The 23,984-nt window shown below is 43.3% G+C and overlaps 2 protein-coding genes across 10 annotated transcripts in view; one reads left to right on the top strand and one right to left on the bottom strand.

Moving 5' to 3' along the window:
- Nucleotides 1-7: 7 nt before the first annotated feature.
- CYBC1 (cytochrome b-245 chaperone 1) lies at nucleotides 8-12,093 on the bottom strand. Of its 2 annotated transcripts, none has more exons than XM_023938509.2 (7): nucleotides 11,892-12,093; nucleotides 9,628-9,758; nucleotides 8,489-8,530; nucleotides 7,165-7,238; nucleotides 6,159-6,255; nucleotides 4,759-4,903; nucleotides 8-4,225 (listed from the first exon to the last, which is right to left on the bottom strand). In XM_023938509.2, the coding sequence occupies exons 2-7, from the start codon at nucleotides 9,710-9,712 to the stop codon at nucleotides 4,099-4,101; spliced, it is 570 nt and encodes a 189-aa protein (XP_023794277.1). In that variant the 5' UTR covers nucleotides 9,713-9,758; nucleotides 11,892-12,093; the 3' UTR covers nucleotides 8-4,098. The 2 variants fall into 2 exon arrangements, with proteins under 2 accessions (XP_023794277.1, XP_023794278.1); XM_023938510.2 differs by lacking the exon at nucleotides 11,892-12,093 and adding an exon at nucleotides 11,633-11,889.
- Nucleotides 12,040-23,984, top strand: part of NARF (nuclear prelamin A recognition factor) — a 24,672-nt gene continuing 12,727 nt past the window's right edge. Inside the window, exons 1-8 of one of the 8 annotated variants that reach the window (XM_086857395.1) lie at nucleotides 12,046-12,121; nucleotides 13,719-13,771; nucleotides 16,928-17,030; nucleotides 18,125-18,213; nucleotides 18,734-18,814; nucleotides 19,683-19,826; nucleotides 21,481-21,613; nucleotides 23,180-23,314. In XM_086857395.1, the coding sequence (XP_086713521.1) occupies nucleotides 18,187-18,213; nucleotides 18,734-18,814; nucleotides 19,683-19,826; nucleotides 21,481-21,613; nucleotides 23,180-23,314 (520 nt within the window). In that variant the 5' untranslated portion in view covers nucleotides 12,046-12,121; nucleotides 13,719-13,771; nucleotides 16,928-17,030; nucleotides 18,125-18,186. Of the gene's footprint in view, nucleotides 12,560-13,718; nucleotides 13,772-16,927; nucleotides 17,031-17,554; nucleotides 17,933-18,124; nucleotides 18,214-18,733; nucleotides 18,815-19,682; nucleotides 19,827-21,480; nucleotides 21,614-23,179; nucleotides 23,315-23,984 lie in introns of those variants that run through there. The other 7 variants (XM_086857393.1, XM_086857389.1, XM_086857390.1 and 4 more) reach the window with 7 other exon arrangements.

Here is a 23,984-nt window from a genome sequence, read left to right as displayed (position 1 = left end):
ACAGCCATGAATATTTTGATCATTTTAATTAAAAACAATACAAAATACTACAGCGACGCAAAACAAGTTATCAAAGTTGTTTTTATCAATGAATGTTTTTTACAAAAAGACAATACAAGGCCTTGCTGCAATTCTAATTGCAATTTTAAAGTAAAAAAAAAAAAAAAGGCAATTTCTAAATATTTTCCAGAAGTATTTTTGCCTCCCAGCCATCTACAACACTGTCAGAACTAGCGCTCTTTATTTATTATGTGAGCCAGCTGAGGTTTTGCTATCTGTGTAACTTCATAAATGCAGCCCGAGAGTCAGATCTCAACTATAAATATTTGGATTTTCTTTGAGACTTGCACAGCTGATGCCAGGTATGGGATGTTTCATTGTGAAGCAGTGGAGTATGAGGTTACACCTTACACAAAGCAGTGCTCTCCCTCTGCACAGATGCACTCTGGCTTTTGCTCGCTGCAGCAGCCACAGCCCCAACCCCATCCCACCACAGCCATGCGAGGAGCTGCCTGTGCTGCTCAAGCACGAGCTGAAGCATCTGCTAAATGGTAATGTATGTATGGTAATACTTACCATACAATTATAGTAAAGGACATGACAAAAGGGCTTGGTTTTAGGGGTCAGGGTGCTAGATCTAACCTAAGGTCTGCTGTGCAAGCTTTTAAATAATTTATAAATCATGCAAACTACAGCTCTCCAGGCACAAGTCTCTAGATAGCCTGAGATGCAAAAGTTAATAGCTACATCTGTAACAGTCTTCTAGAAGTACCTAATTTTCTAACCAAAACTAATCTTTCACATCATTCCTTTGAGTCCAAGTCACTTTACACCAAGCACATAAAAGGCTCTGTTTACCGGACCTTTGACTGCTGGGCCCAAGGGAAGTGAGGAAAACCATCCAGGAATGCCTTCAGCAGAATGGTGAGAAGTGGCAGAAAAGGAGGATGAGACAGGACTCATCCAAAGAGGGAAGAGTGGAACCTGTCCTGAGTTAGCACCTGCTTTCCACAGTTCTTCAAGCTGATCCCATTTCTGAGGAGTGCACAGACACTGCCATTACCAAATCCATGTGTATGGCAATTCCAAATTAATTCTACATGCACACAGTTACTGCACTGCATCTGGCCATGTCTTCCAGCTACAAATGATGAAGTTTTTGGGGACAAGAAGCTCCAGATGTGGATCAAGAGAAATACAAAAGAAAACCCCATCAGGCTGTGCTAACACTGGTGCAGTGTCTCCCACTGCCAAGCTCAGGGGCTCAGACAGATCACACACGCCGGGTGGATCAGCCAGCAGTGCCTGACACATCCCCACAGGCAGCACCCACAGCCTGGCAGAACGTCCTCAGGGCCAAACTGTTAGCTCAGACTACAGAACACAGGTTCCCACTGAAACTGTACCTGTTACTACAGTGACAGCTGCCAAATGCAAAACAGAAATGGCATGAGAGGATGGCACCAGCTGCACCAAGGGAAAGGCTGAGGAGACAAAATATTCCTCCTAGACACACAGTGCATGGCAGCAGCCATCGCTCTCCTGCCTCACACAGCAGGATAATGAGGAGTGAGGAGGATACTGGAAAACACCTCTGAAGAGGTGATCACTGACATCAACCCAACATGCAACTTACTCCACAGGATGTATTTCAAGTTACATTGTACCTTACTATAGGTCATTCCCCTTTCTATGGATTGTGAATTTTCCTTCTGTTGTTTTAGTCTTTGTATAAAATATGGCAAAGTCTGTAAGTACAGACATGACTATCACCTTTAAAGCACAGCAAGCTGGATGCACTACAGCTCAGCAGAAGCAGAACACAGGATGCAGTGCAGGGTCAGACCAACAGATGTACCGCTCAAAAGCTGATTTTAAACTGGAGAACTACAGCGTGGTTTAGATATTCCATGGAATGTCAGTTCTCATGGGAACACAAATGAAAACCAGTAGAGCTGAGACTGAAGGCAGGTAGTTTTTTGTTTTTATCATGGTCCACTCCTCGGGCTCAGAGTAAGTGCAGTGCACTCCATGAATGCCCTCTGAATATCCTTGATATAAAGCAGCAGCTACCACAGGCCACACTTACCACAGTGTAAGCCTCCTTGTGCTTACACTGTACCATTATATACTCTAGCACAGTAATTCCTACTGGAAGTCCTTAGAACACTCACCATTCTCATTTTATACTGTGTGGGGTGGGGGGAAAAGAGTCCTCCAAATCCCCAATCTCATTCTCCTCTCTGTAAAATGAGCATCACCTGGGGTACACATTCCAGTGGATTTAAATGAGGAACTCTGTATACAAAGTGTTACACCCTGCAATATTTTTTGAACAGGTTTGCTGATTATGCTTAGCTTACAGCTGTGCTTAAAGAATAAATGCAAATTTAGCTAATTGCCTCCAACCTAATTTTCCCACGTTCATACAGAGCAGCTTCCCAGTTCCAGTGGTGTGGGGTAGGCACAGAAAGCCCCATGATTACCCCAACACTCAGGAATGTGTATTGGCAGAGGTCTGTACTGATACCCGATGTGATTACAAGTTTTTTATCTTATTTAAAGGAAACAGACTTGGTTCTGTGCTGCAGGCAGGCTACATCAACAGCCATGTCCCTGCTGCAGTGTGAGTACTTTCCACTGACAGCACCAGCCTCTGCCTCTCTGCTCACATCCTAGGCCTGAGTGTCTGGAAGGGAAATCTGTTCCTTGATGAGCAGGTGCTGAGCTTCAGACCAAACTGGAACACAGAACAGAATGAAGTTTCCACCAAAAACTTTTCAGAGCCTTCTCTCTGTAGAGGTAGAGTGACTGGAAACAAGAATAGGCTCTTAAATCCTTAAATCTTAAAGAAACTCCTGCTAGGAGACATTTGCTGCTTGCCAACAGTGAAAGCAGACAACACAGTTACCTTGTACCCTGTTCAGATCTCCTAGATGTAACCATGTAAATATTTTCTAAATCAGGTCCAAAGACCCTAAGATTCCTAAGTAAAACATAGTGAACTTCAGTACAAGCAGCTGTAGCATGCTGAAGGAACTTGCAGCTTTTTACAATTTTTTCTTGTACTGACATGTTAATGTAAGCATGATGGAGTTCTAGTTCTAGACAGAATATTTTGACTAACAGAGGTAGCTTTTACTTCAGAAGTATCTTGAAAAATTTTGTATTTTAACTATTTGTGAAACCATTCAGAACAGAGGACACCAGACACCTGGAGTACAACAGGTACAAGTCAAACATTTAATCTATACCAGCTACCTTAAAAAAGTTATTATTTAGCACTTCGGTATCATTTCAAGTGAGGAAATACTCAACAACTCTAGGCTACCACCTTGTTTTGACATCAGTCTTCTCCCTACCTAAAGTAACACATGTCCCTTCTTCCTTTCTAAATACACAGTTTAAAAAGTAAACATTGAGGCTGAGAAAAAGATTGTTCTGTCCTGCCCAGAAGTTAAGCAGAACAAGATTAAGGTAGATCATCCTAAATATGTCTCATCATGATCATTTTCCCTTTGCTATTTATGGCTTCTTGGTGAATCTGAGATAAGACACCGTTACAGATTGATCAACCTGATGTTTAGAATTCCAAGAGAGGCACTCAGACTTTAATTTCCACAGATACCCAGTGGCAAGTCAGTAGTAGAGAACATAAAAGTGCCACTACTCTGCATCTCCTAATTGCATATATTGAAAGGGAAACCTCAAAGTATTGTGTTGAGTTACAAATTCAATTCTTCTACATTGCATATACCGTACCTGCAGCAAATGTTTGCAGTAAGCAGAAGTTCACATCTGTATCTTCACTTCATTAATGGAAAAGCAATTATTTCAAACCAATTCATTAATAAATAATTATTCCTAGACAAGTTTGATAAGCTGACAAAGTTCAAAAGCCAGCAGTGTCCACATGCAGGGTCCTGAAGCAGTTTAGCACTAAACAGTGTGCCCTAAGACAGATTCCACTCATTGTAAATGCACATGTTGAGAAATGCCCAGGTCAAGGTTGTGAGGGATTTCTTTTCCTGAAGAACTATTAGAATATTTTCCAGATGTGTGAAAGCCTCTGCTTGCTTCAGTTCACAATGACCATCACTATTTAATCTGTGGTTCATCTGCATCACTTGCCTCTGTTTCGCTGCTCTGGGAGAAATCTTGTGGGGTCTCTACTCTGTCCAATTCCAGAAAACTCGTAATGAGTTTGGCAACTGCTTCCACATCACTGTGGAAAAGAAGAAACAAGGGAAGAGTTATTGGAACTGTGGTGCTGACAAGACAAGAGGAGGCATGCTAACTCCTGGGACTAACTGCCTAGAGGGAGGGTCATATGGGCATAGAGGGAAAGGCTGACAGCATGCCACACGAAGCCATTCCCTGCACATCAATCCTCCCCCCAGTCCCTGCTGCAAGGTTCCTTATCATCAATGCTTAAGATAAATTTTCTCTTAACTAATACACCAAACATTTGCAAAGTAGCATTAATCCCCTCTGCCATTGTACAGCTGAGGAAGACAAATCCAGCAGACAGGCAGCACTAAAGGGATCTTAGATGTCCAAATATGATCCTGATAGATGTTGTTACCCAAAGGTCTATAAATGAAAACATGATGTGGTTTAAAAGTTTAAACTGAATAACACAAGGTCATACCAGCAAGTCTGAAAAATGAGCTTAGTTACAACAATTGGCAATTACCCACCCACATGACTGGCATTTCCCACCTTACACCCTGCAATTTTAAGAAGCCCACACTGCACCTTCTGCAGCCCAGCACTGCACTCTGGGTGAGCGGGTGTGAGAATCCAGTGACAAAGCGCAGCACAACCAGGTAACCCTTCCCGAAATAGCGCACGGTCTCCTCCTCCACATTCACATCGCGGATCTCGTTCAGCATAGCCACCACTGCAAAGAGGGGCAAAACATCTGCTGTCAGCATGGCTGCACACCCTCAGCACTGCCACTGGTGACAGGGACCCTGCTCTTGGGCACCACTGCTGTGATCCCACACAACCAGGGCAGTCCTGCAGCAGCAAACGGCTGCCGAGCTGCTCAGGCAAAAGAAACATGCACAGGGTGTGACTGCAGCCCACTTAGCTGGGACAGGCCCTAAGGGAAAAGATAAAGCCAGCCAGGAACTGGGGAGCAACCAGTTACTTATGCTTCCCACTTTAATGGCAGTTTAAACTACTTTTCTGTAGGCAAACAGGTGTTCAGTTTACTGAGATTGAACAAATACTGAAATATTTAACTGCTCAGAGCACCTGCTGATCTCTGCATCCTCGCATGAATGGTACCTAAACCAGATATTATCAAAGAGGAAGAGATATCATCAGCTCTCCATTGTAAACATATATCCTAAAGGAAAGTTTGGAAACATTAAACATCCTTCTCTCCACATCTTTTATACTCCATCTCGAAAATGAACTCTTTAAAAACCAATTCAGCTTAAGGTCATTCCAAATTTGGCCACTCTTCTGAGCTTATTGACAGCTGGTGCTATTTACATCAAGAAGTAGAACAAAAACTCTGACATGGAAGAAGATCCTGCTTTTGCAACAGAATAAAAGATCCTGGTTTGCAATAGAGTTACTAACTCACCATGACTCAACCAACTCACAGACTATACTGCAACTTCTGTCAATCCAACAGGAAGCCCAAAAGACATCAGATCCTGCATTAAACTGAGCCTCCTGAAAAGGCTGCTTTAAATGTATATTCTGTATCTGCAGGATGTAACATGCCTGCTTGCATATGGTATCTAAACCTTTGCCTGCTCCCCAAAGCAGATGAGATTACAGGAATCTCAACTTCTGGATCCAAACTGCAGTGTTTCCACCAGTCCCAGCTGCCAAGCATGCTAGCCAAGGGCAAGGTAAACACATTAACATCCCAAAGGAATGGCTAAGATTATTATGGAAAGCAATGTATAGTCCTACTTACCTTGGATTAAAATAATTAACAAGATGCATTCAGCACACAGAAAAAGCATTTGGGCCCAGAGAGGCAGATTGTTACATCTGCTGCTTGGGAACAAAGTAGATCTGGAAGCAGATGTGATTTAATTTGAGTACAGAACTCCAGAGAAGCTATTAAATGGGCACATATCCATCTCTTCTGTTGCTCACCATATTTTCTACCACAGCTGCTGCTTTCTCACCTTGTTCATTGCCTCCTTTTGACAAAGTCAGTATTTTTTTGTAGAGGTTGAATGTTTTTAGGCAGATTGTTCCCTTGTTCTTATCAAATACAGCTTCCTGTAAAATTGAAAAATAAAAATCAAGATTGTCTTGAAAACACCATCACAAGCTACACCTCAAAGTAAAATAAAAACAGTTCCATGGGAAAATAATCTTGGTAACAGAAAAATACACAGCTAGTTTAGAGACATTCCTCTATTACTAGACTGTGAAAATCACAATCTTGCTCTTGGTTTTAACAGAAACTTTACCATATCTCTTGTGTGACTTCTAGAAGGGAGTTAAAAGTGGGTTCATTGTCCCTCTTGCCACATTCTTCATGTAATAAAAACTTGGTCTGGAATCAAATTTGAACACTAACTTGTAACTCCTATAATTTTCACTTCTGGGGAGTTTGACATTCTAATGCCATGCTCTAAGGGCCAGGCTTACACAGACCTCAAATATCCCTGACAGTCAATGAAAAGAGGATCTCGTTCTCTTCAGGCGAGTTGCTCATTCTAACACAACCCAGGTCAGCAGGATGACAAGGTGGCTTAGTGCTCTCAAATCAACATCCACAGGATTCTAAAGCAGCTTGTCCCAGAGGAAAAAAGCTGAGCAGCCTGGAAGGTTAGAGCTCCCTTATTTAGTGGTTGCTCTGTCATTAGCTTGAAGGCTAAGTTCAAAATCATGTTGTACAGCTCAATGTCCCGGTCATCCTCCCTCTTTTACATAAGAGAGAACATTTTGGGCCAAGTCTCCCCTAAAAAAATAGACTTATGTTTAGTTTCACATTTTCATGCTTGTGTAGCTAAAGAATTATTGCCCTAATTCTAGACCCAGTATAGCAACCCAGAGGGTTTCCTCAAAACCAAAAGCATAACTTGTCTGTTTGGACTGAGCAAGTGCATGGGGCTGCTGGAATCAGCATCTGCCAACTGCTTCCTACTCACAGGCCCTCATTTCCTGAGTTCAGCATCTTACCTCCCACTGCTCCAGATTCTGGGCTGCCACAAAGAAACACCCAGCCATGTAAAAGAGCTTCCATGCCAAGCTGTCTGAACAATGTAAAAAATGCACAAATTTAGCATTTTTTCCCCCACTTCTTTGGTATTCAAACAATCCTGAAAGCAACAAGCTCCTTTTAAAAGCAGCTAAAGCAGAAAAGGTTTCTCTGATGGAACATTTTTGCCTTTAGTTGTACTACAAGCTATTTTACAGTTCTTTCCCACAATGAAAATCTTCACACTTTGCAGAGACTTGATTCAGGCTGGGCTTCAAACCATACAGAATTTTAAGCATATATATTATTGGCAAAGTTGTAACATCACATCTTTCTCTTCTCTACAAGCAAAGGCATCTTAAAAAGCATCCACAAAACTGCCAACCTGCCGTCAAACACCAAATATTTGCGCTGCAGAGGACAAAGATAAGGACAATGAAAATTCAATAAAGCAAACATGTTTCTGCATAAAAGGAAGCAGTTGGTCCTCTTGACAAACAAACATTTGCATTTCACATCCCGAAAATGTTTACATGTCACAGCCTGAACAATTTGCTCACTCAGGCTTTTCACTGAAGGCACAGTAGATCTGTGCTGGGGTTTCAGAAAACTTTGTTGCAACATCTTAAGAAAAACAAGGCTGATTTAGCTGGTGGCTCAAGCAGCTTTCACTGCATTTTGCTCTTTAAATAAAACTACGTGGGTTATATTGGTAGCACATTCCTACACACTATTAAAGTTTTAACATTTGATGTTAACAGGATGCAGCACAAGAATCACAGGGCAGCTTCCAGGATAAATCCCATGGATGCAAAGACAGCTGGCGTTTGGTGCAGTCTGCTGTACTGCAGGAAGCAGCAGGAGCTGTCTGACCTCTAAAGGTGCTTGGATGAGTAATCTCTGCTAGTGATGATTTGACAGTTTCCAGAGAAACAGAGAACTTCCGTCAAAGGCAAAGTAATCATTTCATTATGGTGTCAAATAATCATTACATGTCTTCCCAGGAGAGCTGTGAGGACCAGCTAATCACATTTATAAAACACTGAAAGTACAAAATGCCACAGAGTACCAATATCATTATTAAAACTACTTGCAAATGGAAAAGGAGGCTGACTAAGAAATAGAGCATTAAAGCACAGCCAGCTAGAGGGGCAACAGTTATTATTGGTTTTAATAATCACACCACAAAATGGGAGAGGAACCTCCACTGCCTTTGAAGGGCCAGACAGAAGCTGCAGATGAGTCATCAACATGAAAAACAAATCAACAGGAAACAACTCTTCAAAAAATGTGATAGGCCATTACCTGCACTATAATAAGCAGCAGCCAAACCTATGGAGGCTATTCCTAGGAGGAAAGAAAAGAGAATTAGGGCAAATAAGCAGCTCAAAAAACATCTAAAATTCCTTGGAAAAACATCACTTTTCAAAAACAGGACAAATGTGATTGCAAGATAGATGACTATATGAAAGTCAAGTTATTTTTTTCTCTCACTACTGAAAAAACTTCCATTCTGCAAAGGCATTAAATGCACAGGGGTTAGGGTCAGAAATAAAAATTTTGTTACACAACTGGGAAAGAACCTCAGAGGGACTCAAGCTAACCATGACATCATACTTTCTCAGTACAACTTGGAGTGTTCACACAAACTTTGCAATGATTATTTTCCCTTTTAAGTGGTCTATAGAGCCAAAAGAAAACTTTTGCCGTAAAGTTGTATCAGAAACTACCAGCTCCTTTCTCTCAGGAAGGAGGAGGCAGCTGAAGAGTGCCTCATGCCCCAGAGGCTGCTGCAACTGCAAAGATCTTCTCAACAACATCCCTGAAAGCAATGACAATGTGGTGTTCATGCAGTAGGATCTGCTCAGCTGGAAAGCAGGATACACCAGATTTTCCCCAGCAGCTCTCTCAGCACAATCCTAACAAGTTTATTTTTCCTGCATATTCAGTAGTGTTTATAAAGATGCCTTTCAGAACATCCTGCATGACTTCCCATTTCATAGTGTGTCCTTAGGAGCACACCACCAACCACATGCACAATCCAACCCCAGCATGGCCACACTGCAGTTTTCCACTCCTGAAAATCTAGATATCTTTCAACCTAACTATACAGCCCCTTCAGAAGCTTCACATTTCTATTGCTGTATGGCACATAATAAACCTTCTGTTCTTGATCTTTCAGGACTACCTTAAAATTTCATCCACAAGGTTCTGAGGTTCTTCAGAGGAGACTGAAAGTCTCACAGTGAAACTGCCACACTTAGACTTCAGACTCATTTAGTGCCCATGTGAAAGCAAGAGTTCAAAGCACAATCATTCCTTTTCTGGAAAGGAAAAGGCCTGGAAGGCAAGCATTTCACCAGGAGCTTTTTCAGGAGTTTATTCAGTGACCCTCTTCCCTTAAAGCAAGCTCTGAAATAAGCTGAGGAACGCTGTGGTCTTACCAACACAGAGAGACCAGGATCGGATGCCAGGTGACCTCTTTAGATGAAGATGGGAATTTGTGCGTTTTTCAACCAACATGTACATCTTCAAAAGAAACTCTCAACAGCCCAGTTTGACTCATGAAACCTCACTGGACAAAAAAAAGAAAAAAAAATTAAATCATTGACAGTTCCACCAGTTCCCCTTCCTAGCATTTTTTAGGATTTAACAAGTCTTAATCCAGACTATAAAAGATACTCCAGGGTAAGAACACAGTCTTTTTGGACAGGAAGAGGAATATGTACACTGGAAACAACCACAAAGTAAAACTGTCATGTGGAGAGTTGCATAACAACAAGAATCTGAATTCTTGGAAGAAAGTTCTCATTTTGTGGGGGTAAAAGTCTCTATTAAAATCAGATTCCAGAAGAAAAATGTGAAAAACAAGAACCTGGAACAACGTTCAGCCCTTCAAAACAGCAAGGGGAACGGAAATCTCTTTGACAGCATTTTTCCTGTGAGCTCAAAGGGTTGTGTGAAGGGCTAGTCTGTGACAGTGAAGCCTTCTGCACCCCTGACACGGGGTCTCATCCCTGCTGACACACCAAGAAGAGCTACAGCCAAGCACTGCCAGCATCCCATAATGCCACAGACAGTGTTCCTATCCTCCAAGCCACCCCAAGAATACAACCAGGAGCTTCCAACAAGTGTGTCTGTCCTCAACAAGACCATGCCTTCAGCCTAGGCAGAAACAGTAGAGACTAAAAAGACATGTACTAATTAAAACTAGTAAAGTTGGCTAATCCCAGGCAGTATTTTCAGTATCTTTTCACTGTTTTACAGCATAGAATCAGAGCATTTAGGGTGACAAAGACCTTTAACATCATGAAGCTCAGCCACTAACCCAGCACTGCCCAGTCCACCACTAAACCATATCCTTAAGCACCTCACCTACATGTTTTGGAACACTTCCAGGGATGGTGACTGCACCACTTCCCTGGGCAGCCTGTCCCACAGAACCAGTTTAAGAAGGCTGGCATTAAGCTGCTGCTAGCTGCCCATGATAACAAGTTTCCAGAAAATGCCAACATTCATCAGGTTTTGAATAACCATGAAAAACACGGAGAGAGCAGGTCTGAGCACATCCAAGTTCTTACAAAAGGCAAATATGTGATTTGCAGTCCTTTAGTTATCCGGCTGTTCCTGGATACAAGAAGATGCTCCTGCAATTCTGGTAGTTTGGAGACAAAGCTCCAGGGGAGCAGATTTGGCCAGGTCTTTTCAGTTAAACAAAAAGCACCCACGACTTTGATTTTAATCTCTTAGCAACACATCTGAGAGCATCTGAAACCGAAAGAGCCAAAAGCACTTATGCATAAGACACGCTCCATCTCCTCCGGATGTCAAGCATCAAATTTTAATTTTCAAATTACTCCTGTGAGTTGCTCTCAAAATACCGGAAAATACATCTGCATGCACAACGCCTTCTCCTGCCTGTTATCAAATACAAGTTATAAAATACATCAAGATCACTGCAGAAATCTTTCTGTATTTAACAAATATTATACCCTACTAAGAACATAATTCTCACATGTATCAGTCAAGTCCATTAATGCAAACTTTGATATTGCCCTCCCATAATAATTTAGCTAAGTTCAACCAGGGAAATGCCAGTTTTGGTTTAATGTTGGACACTCAACATCAGTGAGTTGTCTCTCACAGGTTGCTGCTTGAAAGAGATGGACCTTGGAAAAAAAAAAAAAGCAACAAAACAGCTTCTGAAGTTACATTTAATAAATAAATCATAAACGTGCCCTAAAGAAAACACAAAATTTTCAGTAAAACAATGCTATGATTACAGAGAAAGAGGTATTTTTGTGCTGCTCTTTCAAATTCTAAAACTCAGTTTTGCTTGAACTTGTCTGGCTTGACACTGAACTGCTCTCCAGCATCAAAACAACATTCTCATGCTCCCTCCAAGATCTAGGTTGAAAGCAAGCCAGAAAAAGCCATTGGAAGGCACACCTTGAAATCTTCCAACCAACAGCCATCAGTCAGGACCAAGCACCAGGTGAATTTTCTTTACAGATCTCATTTTTCTTTACCTCCCAACCCTGCACCTGCTCCCACCCCCCTTCCACAGCCTGGTCTTCCCCTCAGGGAAAGGAAAATCCTCCCCAGCCAGGGACCGGCCCTGCCAAAACCCACCCAACCCGTGGGTTTTGTTCCCCCGCGCGTGGGGCACCCAAGACCCCCCTTCACCCTCGCCCGGTGCCCGCGGTACCTGCCCGGGCTCCAGCCGCGTTCTAAAGGGACCCGCGGCCGCCTCCGCGTTCCGCGCCCTCAGCGCTGGTCCCGCCTCAGGGATGGACGGACGCGGCCGCGGCCATTTTGGGTGAGGGCAGAGGATGGGACACGAACCTCCCTTCCCCTCCCGTGAGGGCGGTGCCGCGCCAAGATGGCGGCGCGTTGCCAGTACTCAGCATGGCGCCCGAGCCCGAGGATGCTGTTGAAGTAAGAGTGTCGATGTTTCCTTGGTTATTTTTCTTTAGCGGTGCTTTGAAAGAGCAGAAACCTCGCGTGGTGAAAGGAGTGAACTGCTGTAGGGTGAGGCTGGGTGTGTGGGAGAACCGTAGTGCACCCAGTTGGGACGACCCGCGATGGATGAGGTGGACATGGCCCCTTGCATGAGGGGGTCGGGGAGGGCAGGGGAGCCCCTCGCTGGAACAGGGATCCACTGGGGGCTGTCCCCAGGCTCAGGCAGGCCCTGGGGAGGCCAGGAAACCTCTTGGTTCTCGATGGCAGCACTTGAGGCACCACTGCCACAAAAGCGCTGGTGCTGTGCCTCGGCTATGGCAGAATCACAGGCTGGGGTTGGAAAGACCCTCTGGAGATCGCTCAGTCCAACTCCTGCTGATACACCTTGAGCAGCTGGCACAGAAATGCGTCCAGGTGGGTTTGGAATGTCTGCAGAGAGGTGTTGCCGATTTTAGGAGCTCTCTAAACACAAACACAGGGTCTAGTTTAGGAGGGAGACGTTTGTTTATTCTGGGTGCAAGGTGGAGGTGTCCACAGATCAAGCACACCAAAGCTTTTAACTACTTGCACATTTTATCAAAGACATTAATACTCACTGGCTACAAGTTACATAGTTCTCTTATTAATTAGCTTCTTCTGTCTTCTATTGATTAATAAAATCCAGAATTGGTAATTCTGTCTTCTATTGGTTAATGATTAACTTCTCATGCTAATAAGTCTGCATGATCAGTCTCTCCTTGTAGGTGGGTTTCTTGTGTCAGTGGTTGCAGATTCCCCCTGCCAGAATTACCTTTTGCCAGTCGGAGCTGATTTCAGCACAGCTGCTGAGTTGGCTTTATTTGCTTCTTCCTTATCTTGGAAGTTCTTGTCAGATGGCCCCTAAATTCTGCATCCTTTGTGTCCACTGCCAGTGGGCATCCTTTTTTCTCAGATTTTGTTAACTTCTCTAGGTCTGAGATCATTAAAGCATATCAATCCCTAGACTTTAACAAGGCAATTCCACCAACAAATAACTGTTTTTTTCTAACACCTGGACATCACATATATTTGCAAAGCAGAAATATGAGTGATAATCTTACAGGTCCAATATTGATGTCCTGAGTTTTGTAAATTGTACATCAGCTAAAAGCTCGAGTTTGAAAATCGGTTATTTGGGGAGGAAATTTTCTAATTCACTTGAAATACAGAGTAATTTTCCTGTGGACAAATAGGCTGCATTTGGAAAATCTTTTCTGTTTCAGTCTAACATCATTCACGTGGGGAAGCTGTTCCTGTTCAATCCATTAGAGCAACTGCTTAGGCGGCATGAGTTTAGCTGTAGTTTAGCTTAACTTCTTAAATTCCCGTTATGGAAGTCAGTGTGTAACTTCATCTACAAATGATATTTGGTCCTCTCTCAGTTGCACAGGAATGTCCTTCCTGAATGAAATCCTCAATTTTTGGCTTTTTTCCGAACATGAATATATTCTCGAGTGTTTGCTCAGGGTCATGGCATGATAAAAGCTTGTTTAGCTGTTCTCAGCACTATACTGATGAACTGAGATTTTGATCAATGTTTTTCATAACAATCCAGAGTGAAGATAGGGGGGAAAAACCCTGCAGAGTCCATGGTACAGACATTTAAATGTAAGTACTGGAAAATACCAACTGATGTGCAGTTTCTGTGCAAGTGTGTTAATGGGAAAAGGCAGTGAGGAGCTGCAAGAATGAATTGGCCTGCTTGTGAGTCACAAGATACCAGCTGCTGGATTTGGATGAAAAATAGGAAGTAATAAGTATCACGTGTGCTCAACCCAAACAAGCAGCTGACTGAGTCTTCTGGGAAGAAATGTATGTCTAATTAGCTGTCAATCAGTTTTTATAAGCAACTGGTTTCTGTGGAAACCAAATGCTAAGCCGTTTTGAGTGACACAAGACAAAAGATTTCTTGTGTCTGGAGCAGGGTGGAATAAGCCAGAAATTCATCTGTCCCCTCCACTCAGCATAAACCAAACAGCATATGTTTTATTATTATGTTACTAACTGCAAAAATATCAGCAACTCTGTGCTTCTCTGGTTCTTCAAAGGTCACACTAGGATAACCTGATGTGACTTAATTATGAAGTTACAGAGAAATTTTTTCAACTGTCAGAAATATCACATACATAGACACAATCAAAACAAATATGGCAAGGATCCTTGTAAGCTTCTGCTATCCATTAATGATTCTTACAGCATTCTTTCTAAAATCTTGGGATCTTACGCCAGCTCTTTGCAGTAGGTGAGTGCTGTTAAGCCTACCAATGGAAAAAAGGAAGAAGGAGCATTTTGAAAGCCTGATCCTGGACTTAAAGAACAGCATGAATTCCAAACCATGTTGCTGCAGGAACAAAGACTATTTTCCAAAACAAACAATTTAGGAATATGTGATTGACTGTAGACTTCTTCCTCAACAATGTAAAAATAGATTCTGTGGAAGTGTTTACGTTCTATTTGTGTATTGAACACACTTGTAACTTTTAAGTCATTGAGCTAGACCCAGGAACATGCAGACAGAACAGAACTGGCCTTTATTTTGAATTAAGTTGACATGTCTGTAATTCTGGTGTTTTTTCCTATTTCAGACCATTTTCCTAAATATTCTTTTCTAACTCCTTATACTTATTTTTTTCTGCCCTAAGGTCTTAAACTTAGGAATTCAGCTATGCAATAAGCATGTGATCTTACTAACATGCCAGGATAAATTCCCAGAGTGCTTGGTTGGAATCAGCCACCAAATGCTTTGGCTGTGAGTCCTGTTAGAAATGAGCTCATCCCACAGAACGAGCTCTCTGTGGTGCCCCCTGACCTCGGTGGGAAGAGTGTGTGTGCAGCCTGCAGAGCACAGATTTCATGGAATACATATTTGCCAGCTGTAGCCAAGATTTATTGCCCAATTCTGACAGCTGTGGAGTGGCATGTGCTGTCACTATGGCAAGGAGGCATTTACAGCTGGCACTGCCCTGCAGGACTGATGCAAAGCCTGTAACACTTTGCAGTTGTTTGCAGCACACTGTTTTCACAAGGAAATTCTTATTTCTCCATTTCATTCAGTGTGTAAATGCTTCAGGTGCAGGGATAAATGCTACATGCACCCACGGTGGCCAGAAAAGCAAGTGATGCCTCTAAGTGCTACCTGCTGCTGGCATAGGGAAGCTTTTAGAGAGCGAGATTTTTGGGAAGCAGCCCTGCAAAGGTGGTAACTGTTACCTCCCAAGGGCAGATTAAAGCAGGATGGTGCTTTCTTGTCTCAGGTTGTCAGGCCTACTGTGAAGGTTGATCAAAGATCCACTGTTCTGTGGGAAAATGGCATGGATACTTAATGCAAAGCACAGAGTGCTCTTGGCAATAAAATAAATTAGACATCTAATAATCTAATGGTTTCACAAATATAATCTTATACTGTGCACTGAAACAGAGATTCTTTGCACACTCTTATTTATATAAGTTTAAGCTCTTTTTGTTTCAATTTTTAAATTGAAATTCAGTCCAAGTATTCCTAAGATGAAGGATGAAATAGGGATACTTAATGTATGTACTTAAGATGTCCTCCATTTTCTGCAAAATGCTTCAATTTCTTTGCAGTTCTCTGGTTTTCATTGTGAATACGAGAAATACAGGGGGAAATTTAGCCCTTTGATAATGTGCAGAAGAATGTGTTTAATCCAGTCATGTAACAGATGACTAACTTAACCAGAAACATTCAAGGCTAGGTTGGATGGGGCTTGGAGCAACCTGGTCAAGAGAAAGGGGCATTTGGACTGGATGACCTTCAAAAGTCCATTCCAACTCAAACTACTCTGCAATACTGTGAAATAAAAAATATTTTAAATATGATCTGTGCAGTTACAGAAATACCCAAAACTGACATGTCTTTTGAAGCATCAAATCATCAGTTTTGGATAATAGATATAAGTATAATCAGAGTGTGAAACAGGAAGATTTTAGCTGTGCCTGTAAGTGCAAATCTCAACACATTTCTAATTTAGAATTTTCATCTATCCTATCACCTTATTGGTCAAGCAACTATAGCTGTTGTATCCTGGTGGAATAAGGTGGGAGGTTGGCACAGCTTATCTTGTATGAAAATACTCCTCCACAGGAACAAGAAAGATGTCAGATAATGCTGCACTTGGGCAAGTCTGTATGTAAATGTAAATTCTTAGGTCACATAGAAATTACTCAAGAGTGGTTGTGGTGCTTTTAAAAAGCTTGGGCTAATATACTAATATGAAATGTGAGAGCATTTTGATGAAGAGAACAAAGACACAGAAAATTATCACCAAAGCTATTACAATTTTTACCTCAAGCCAGGATTAGTGATATTTTTCCAGGGTATATGTAAAGCAGCATCAGCTTACTTTTCTTTGAGTGGTCAGTATGAAAACATTTCTGTTTGCTTTCATCGTGGTTATTAAGGAATTCTTAATTTCTCTGACCTCGATGATAACTCATCTGTAGTCTGCAAATTAAAAAAAGCACTACATTCTTCTCAGAGTTATCTTTAGCATCCTTAAAATGGAACAAGCATTTAAAGTTGTGTCCTTGGCTAACAAACCTCTCTGATCATGCCTGTGTCCAGCCCTTGTGCTCTAAAACCTTCTGTGGCTTAAAGCATTAGAGGTCACTGTAACAGGAGGGGATTTACCCGGTGTTATAGAAAAGTTGCAGTTTAGGCAGGAAATTGCATGTTTTTTAGAAGTTCTGTGGTTTAATTTATGAAATGTAATTTTACACTTGAAAAACTTCTCTGTGTATCCGTAGGCATTTGCTTGTACGTGTGTGTTCATGTGGCTGGGCGTTAAAAAAGGAGCAAAATGTTGATTGAACCTTTCTGTCTAAATCCTACAACCTGCGGTTCAGAAAGGCAAGAAATCATAAGCGTCTTGATTAATACTCCGGGGCCTTTGAGACTGTGGAAGGCTGATGTCCGTTTAAAAATCCTGTTTGTGAGGATTTGTGATGCCTGCCTGGGAACAGCATCGCTGGTACTTGGGTTTTGTTACAGAAATGGGAGATCGCAGCATATTGCTTAAATAAAATGGTGATGATGCTGTATTTAGTAATTCGCAGAGTGTCATTTCACTTTAAAGCTATAGGGAAAACAACAAAAATGGGGTGGTGGGGGGGGACCCTTTGTACGATATAACAGAGGAGCGCGTTTTAAAAAATACGCAGGGACGCTCCAGAGAAGCAGCGAAGCCTCGGGCACAGCCCCGCCGCGGAGCCGGGCGCAGCTGCCTGGCGGATCACTGCGGCCCGGGGGTCCCGCTCGGGATGGGGATCGGGACTGGGATCGGCACGGGGGAGTCCCTCCGCGTACGTGCGGCGGCGCAGGTCCGCAATGAGCCCGGCGGGCGCGGCCGGGGACGTGCCGGGGGAGGCGGCGGAGGAGGCGGTGCCGCCCCGCCCGCTCTGCGGCCACAGGCACAGCCCCGGCGGCAGGTACGGGACCGGCGCTGCGCCCGCTGCCTCCTCGATAGGTTGCACTGGGGCTTTCGGGGGAATTTCGGTGGTCGTTTGTTTTTTTGGTTTTTTTTTTCCCTGTGGAGCTGATGAGCTGCGGCTCGTTCTCAGCCGCTCTCCCATCACCTCGGTGCGGGGGGCTCTGAAGAGCCGGGGGTGCGGCGGCTCCGCTCCATGTGCGGGGCCAGGGCCGTGCTGCGGGGGCACCTTCCCCGCGGGGCTCGGCCAGCGCTGTCCGCCCCGCGTCTCTTCCGAGGCCGCTCGGTGCCGCCCGCAGCGCCGGGGGCCAGCGGCGTTTGCGGGGTAATTCCGGGCGAGGGAATTGCGGGACACGTGAGCGCGGCGGGGCCGCCCCCGCCCCGGGACCGCCCGGTGGGGCGGGCGTGGCAACAAAGGGCGGTGGGGACGGGTGGACGGGAGGGAGGGCATCGAGGGCCGGGCTGGCGGCTGCTCGTGTGGGTCTCACCTCCCGTCCCGCTCTCTCCTGTCCCGCAGCCCCAGCGGCCAGGACCGCTCGGCAGCCGCGCCAGGGCCGGGCTGCACCGGCCGCGCCGCAAATGAAGTGCGAGAACTGCACCAAAAAGGTGAGTGCGGCGGCCGGGTCCTGCCCGCCCCCTCGGCTTGCGGGGGACAGCGTCTCGGGGCTGGGGGGATGCAGCCGGCGGGGACGGCCTCGTCCGGCGGCCCGGGAGCCCCGGCAGGGGAAGTGGCGCTGGCCGCCGGCCCCAAGGTGACCGAGCTCCGCGTCCTCAGCCGTGGCCCGGCCGTGACACCTCCCGGCGGGGCCCCGAGCGCGGTAGCGCCGGGATGTGGCCGCGCCTGGGCCCGGGCGACTCGGAGCGCCCTCGGCTCCTCCGGTGCCTGCGCGGGGCAGCCCCTCAGGTTAACAGACCGCCCAGAACTCTCGAATCGATGAAGCAGGGAAATTCCTAGGAAATTATTTCCGTCGTAGCAATTGTACTTTGAACACCGGGTCTTGCATGTGTCTCAAAACATTGTAAATAACTCTATCAGTGGTTAAGGACATGAACAGTTCTGCAAAAGTGTTCTTACAGAATGGTGAACGGGCTTTGCATAATCCACGCGTTTCATGTTTTGTTTCAGGAGTGCAGTAAAAAACAGAAAAATGATGATACGCAAAGTACATCTGTTGATGCATTGAGTTCAAATGATGGCTCTGAGGAGGTAATGTTCCTTCTAAAAGCTGTGTTAGACTCTATATTCTTTTGTTTTGTGCACCCCAAAGGGGGTTATAAGGAGACAACTTTCAACTAAGTGTAACAATAAACAACAAGCAATCGAAAACAATTATGAGCTCTTACAGACACCCCTTAATATGTGAATCAAAAATCTTGTAAAAAGGTGAAATAAAAGCCCTTACTACACAAACACAGAACAGAAATTCTAAGTTCTAAAAATTTGGAATGCCAAAATTCTTACATCAAGTCTTCAGAACAGAGAGCTTATAAGAAGAGGAGTTTTGATAGTACAAGTGGACAGACTATCTTCTTTTTCTTTATATCCAAGTACAAAATATTCCCTCTTCTCAGATGAGCTGCAGTTAGTGTCGTAGCCAGGAGTGTGAGACTCTTGATCTCACAGAATGTTTCCAGTGGGACTGTGTTCTCTTTGTTTTACCTCGTGGTACAAAGCCTAAGCCACCTTGCTGTTAAAGGGACATCTGGTTAAAGAGCTTTAATAGTTCAAGGGAAAATTTTCTCAGTTACTTGGGGAGTTGATGAGGACTGTCAGTTCTGAAGCACAGTGCAAATTAAGTTACTAGCATATGGACTAGGGGCTAAATTTAGATTTTTGTTTACACTTAAACATTTTGCAGTTTCACAGTAATAGGAGGAGCAGAGCTATGACTGGGATGGAACATATTATTTTGTTTACCTGTAAATAACCTTGGATATTATGCAAGTGTCATGGATTGTCCTGCTTTAAACTCAGTAGTGTTACTGTGTTTGCTTTTCATCTAGCTTATTGCAGAGATCTTAAAAATTATTTGATCATTATTAAATACTTGTTTACTTTTTTTTTCTGCCACCAGAAAAATGAGTTTGATACATTGGCTAATGCTAAAATACTCCTTAGCGACTGCCTAGCTTGTGATAGTTGCATGACATTGGAGGAAGGAGCCAGAGTTTTCCAACAGAATCAGAAGGAGTTCTTTCGTGTTCTCAACCTTAATAAGGTAAAGTGACCCAAACAATAACCCACTGTTTTCTGTGAGGAGGAGGCAGTCACAGAATGACTAAGCAGCCTGGTTTCCCAAGGCAGATAACGTGAAGATTTGTCAGGATATTCTTTTTCTAAAGAGGAAGTGAAAACTTTAGGCAGCTCAAACGTTAAAGTACTTAAAATAATTTTGTACTGGAGTTGAGGTCACAGCACTCAACGTAAGCACCAGAGGGAAGTTACTGCACCTGCAGGAGGAAAGTTTATTGGCAATGTGATGATTTCATTACTGCGCTAATAAATTATTCTGTAGTTCAGTGTTTATAGATACTCATACCTTCATTGCTAGGACTGTTCTGGATGGTTTTTGGTGCTCATGTATCCACAGTATACAAACCTGTGAAGACATGCTTTTGAAATTAGAATTCTTTTTAATGTACATTCAACCAACTACATTGTGTCCAAATTCTTAGCAAACCTCCTAAGAGTTCTACTGCTGTCTTATTTTCTGCTAACTTCTGTTTTTTCTGAAAGTTAGTTGCAATGTGTAGTGCTTAGATCCTTACAACCTGATATTAAATTAGTTATTTTATGTCTGCTACAGACTTCTGTGCAAAAGCTACTAAAATTGAAACTTCTTCTTGATCTGTACATGTGTATCATAAATATGGATTAATTACACAGTGCTTACATTTTCTTAGGAGTTTAACTCTTCATATGGAATGATGTAGTCATATATGAGAAAATTAGAAGAGAAGGGGGAGAAAATTATCTTTTGGGTCACATGGGTTCTGTTCAGAGGGCCTGAATCCTACAACAGCAAGGCTGTCAGATACCTTCATCACAGCTCCAGGGGTCCAAACACAGACAGTGAGCAAAGGACAATCATGAGCTCTGAGTCAGGAGCTCTCCTTGAAGGGTCATTGCCCAGCATGTGGATCAGTACACACTCTGGGCTCTCACCTTTGCAGGGTGACACTTGTCTGTAGCACAGTCCTGCCTTGTCTTCCAAGGGTACCACTGGTGTGGAAAATGTCCCAGCTAAAACACATGATTAATCTTCAGCTAAAGGCCACAGTCATTAGAGCTGCACAGTTCCACACCATACACTAGGTATTTTCATAGGATTCCTCAGTGCTTACAAATGCTGATTTGTTGAGAGTCCCATCTTGCCACTTTCCCTGAACAACTGCAGTGATAAAGACATGGGAGCCTTAACAAAAAATCAGATATGTAATTTGCTGGGTTGTATTTATAGCTTCAAATGTCCCTGCTTCTGTAAACATCTTTATTAATGTTTAAACATGCAGTTCTTTTAATATTTGCTAGAATATTTTATTCTACTAGAACATCAGAGGTGCTGAATGTCCCTTAACTTTGCTTATGCCTCTTGGAAACCAACCACAGAATTGTCCTAGGAAGGATGGTTTTCCCCTGAGTTATATAAAAGAAACATCTGCAGATGGTTGGAGATGAAAACTGTCAGGAGCAGAGGAACGTCCTGTCCTGCTGCAGCTTGAGGCTTGTTTCATGGGATTTTTAATGATCTGGCCCACTGAAGCATTAGACTCTAAGGAATAACTCCAGGACTGGGAAAGGAAGGGAAAACAAGGAGCCTTACCCTGTTGTAATGACATATCTTTTTTTTTCTCCTTTGTTTAATTTACCAGAAATGTGATACCTCAAAACACAAAGTGTTGGCAGTGTCTCTATGCCCTCAGTCATTGCCTTATTTTGCTGCTAAATTCAGTCTCTCTGTGAATGAAGCAGCCAAGAGACTCTGTGGTTTCCTCAAAAGTCTTGGTAAGTTTGCATTTGTTAGGGTGGTGAAGCAGAAAGGGAGGGATTGTTTTGGTTGGTTTTGCTTTCTCAGCAGCCTTCCAGTACCTGAAGGGGCTACAAGAGCTGGAGAGGGCTTTTGGCAAGGGCATGGAGTGAAACAGGGCAGGGTTAGATTAGATAATAGGACAGAGTGGAAGTGGTGAGGCCATGGCACAGGTTCCAATAGAAGCTGTGGCTGCCCCATGCCTGGAAGTGTCCAAGGCTGGGTTGGACTGGGCTTGGAGCAACCTGGGATAGTGGGAGGTGTCTCTGCCCATGGCAGGGGGTGGAACTGGATGAGCTTTAAGGTTCTTCCCAAGCAAAACCAATGGTGGGATTCCATTCCATGATATTTTGTTATGCAGTCCTAAGGTGCCCTTGCACAACCTTGTTCACAGTTTGAACTCCATGCTCTGGGAAGTTACAGCCAGGCACCAGTGCCACATACACCAGTGTGAGAAATGGGTTGGAGACATTCCCTGCTCACAGTAAAGGTCACAGAACAGGAGGACATTGTACAGCTGGTTCCAAAACCTTTTCTGCCAAGAAATCAGGGAGGGCTTAGTCACAAGCTTCTCATTATTTTATAACTTGAGGGAGAAGGTAATTCTTATTCTAAGTTCCTTTCAGTCCTTTTGACACATTGTATCTCTAGAAGATTCTCAGTTCTGTTGTTTTCGTTTAATTTGAAATTACAAGAACTGTTGTATCTGCCTATTTTATGTTAAAGCTGTATTTCCTTTGCTCATTATATACAAAGTTTTAAATAAAAAGCAAAAGCCACTTTCCTTGTAAATTTGGGAGTTTTTTTTATTTACTTGAAGGAAGAAGGACAGTAAAAAAAATCTATAAACTGTTTCCTCCCATCTGTATCTATCTATCGATATATATATGTGTATGTATATATATTCATTTTTCATGTTTTTTCTGATGCATCTCTGCACCCAGTTTCTTCATCTCAAAGCATTCCAAAGTTCTGGTGGGCCCCAGTTTTCCTAGAATGCATTCATTATCTATACTCACTTCTGTGGGGACGTGCTCAGTGTTACGTAGGCTTAGAGGGAGTGTGTTGCTCAATGAGCAGCCAGATGCTCTCTGCTGTGTTGGTGATATGCTCCAGTACCTCTGCAAAAAACTTGAGCACTGGCAGATACGCCTCTTAGCTGGATATAATTTTTTGTGACTTAAACATCTTGAAAAAGAATATTGCTTTGCAAGAGTCACTGCATGTCACCCAGGAGTCATGACATCCTGTTCAGTTGAATTAAAAGTGATGGATGCAAAGTGCTCAGAAGGATGCAGAGTGTTTGCAGTGCTGCTTGCAGCATTAGCCACTTGCTGGCCTTTTAAACTCAGGATGTAAAGATGTTTTTCCACTGTATGGCTTTTATTTGTGACTCTCCTGTTTGTGAAAATTTGCAGAGGGAAAGAAAGAGGGGATCCCATGTTGATCCTTCAAGATTTTTCATAGGCCTGGAACTTTGAAATGGGTTTGTGGGGTGGAAAACATCCTAGTGATCCCCTGTTCCTTTTTGCTTGCTTCCCTAGGGGTGCATTATGTATTTGACACCACTATAGCTGCAGATTTCAGTATCCTGGAGAGCCAGAGGGAATTTGTGCAGCGGTACCAACGGAGGAACCAGGAGGAACACGCCTTACCAATGTTTGCCTCTGCTTGCCCTGGTAAGAACTGATTTCTCCATCCTTCCTGCCCTTTAGACTGGTCTCACTGGAACTACCAAGGAGCTGAGGAAAGGGTCACTTCCTCTGGGAGCCTTACATAACTTAGAGCATTTTTTATTTGCTTTTCAGGGACACCAAGCACACAGTATTTGTTCCCAGTATCACTGGTCATCCTGAGTGCATTTCAGTGCAATTGAGAGTCAGAACTGGAATGGAGGAGTTTAGTGGGTGCTGCTTGTGTGTTCAAACCACGAAGTGTAACAGGGCATTTCCTCATTGAAAAGAATCTTAAATTAACTTTAATATAATTAAACCACAACCTTTGTTATCTTAAGCAAAGTTTAGAACTTGCCACTTAAGCCTAGGGGGAAGAAGCAAGTGACATTCTTTGTGATGACTGTGAGGTGGATATGTCTGACACTTGGAAAGTAATTCTCACATGAAATGTCACAGACTTGACTCGCTAAATGTCTCACTTCTGAGAACCTTGCATCTGAGAAGGTGTTCTGTTATGGGCAGAACCTGCACTTGTAACAGCTGAAAAGATGGCAGAACATGCAGTCACTGCTTTCTTTTTCCATTGTTAGCATAGCACCATTTTAATTCAAGTAAAAAGTCACATTCCTAAAAAAGAAGTATCAAAAAGGAGGTAGAAGTAACTCCTTTGTCT

This window comes from Cyanistes caeruleus, chromosome 19, assembly GCF_971803275.1.
Source record: "Cyanistes caeruleus chromosome 19, bCyaCae1.hap1.1, whole genome shotgun sequence".
NCBI classification, from domain to species: domain Eukaryota; kingdom Metazoa; phylum Chordata; class Aves; order Passeriformes; family Paridae; genus Cyanistes; species Cyanistes caeruleus.
This window is presented reverse-complemented; position numbering and strand designations above follow the sequence as displayed.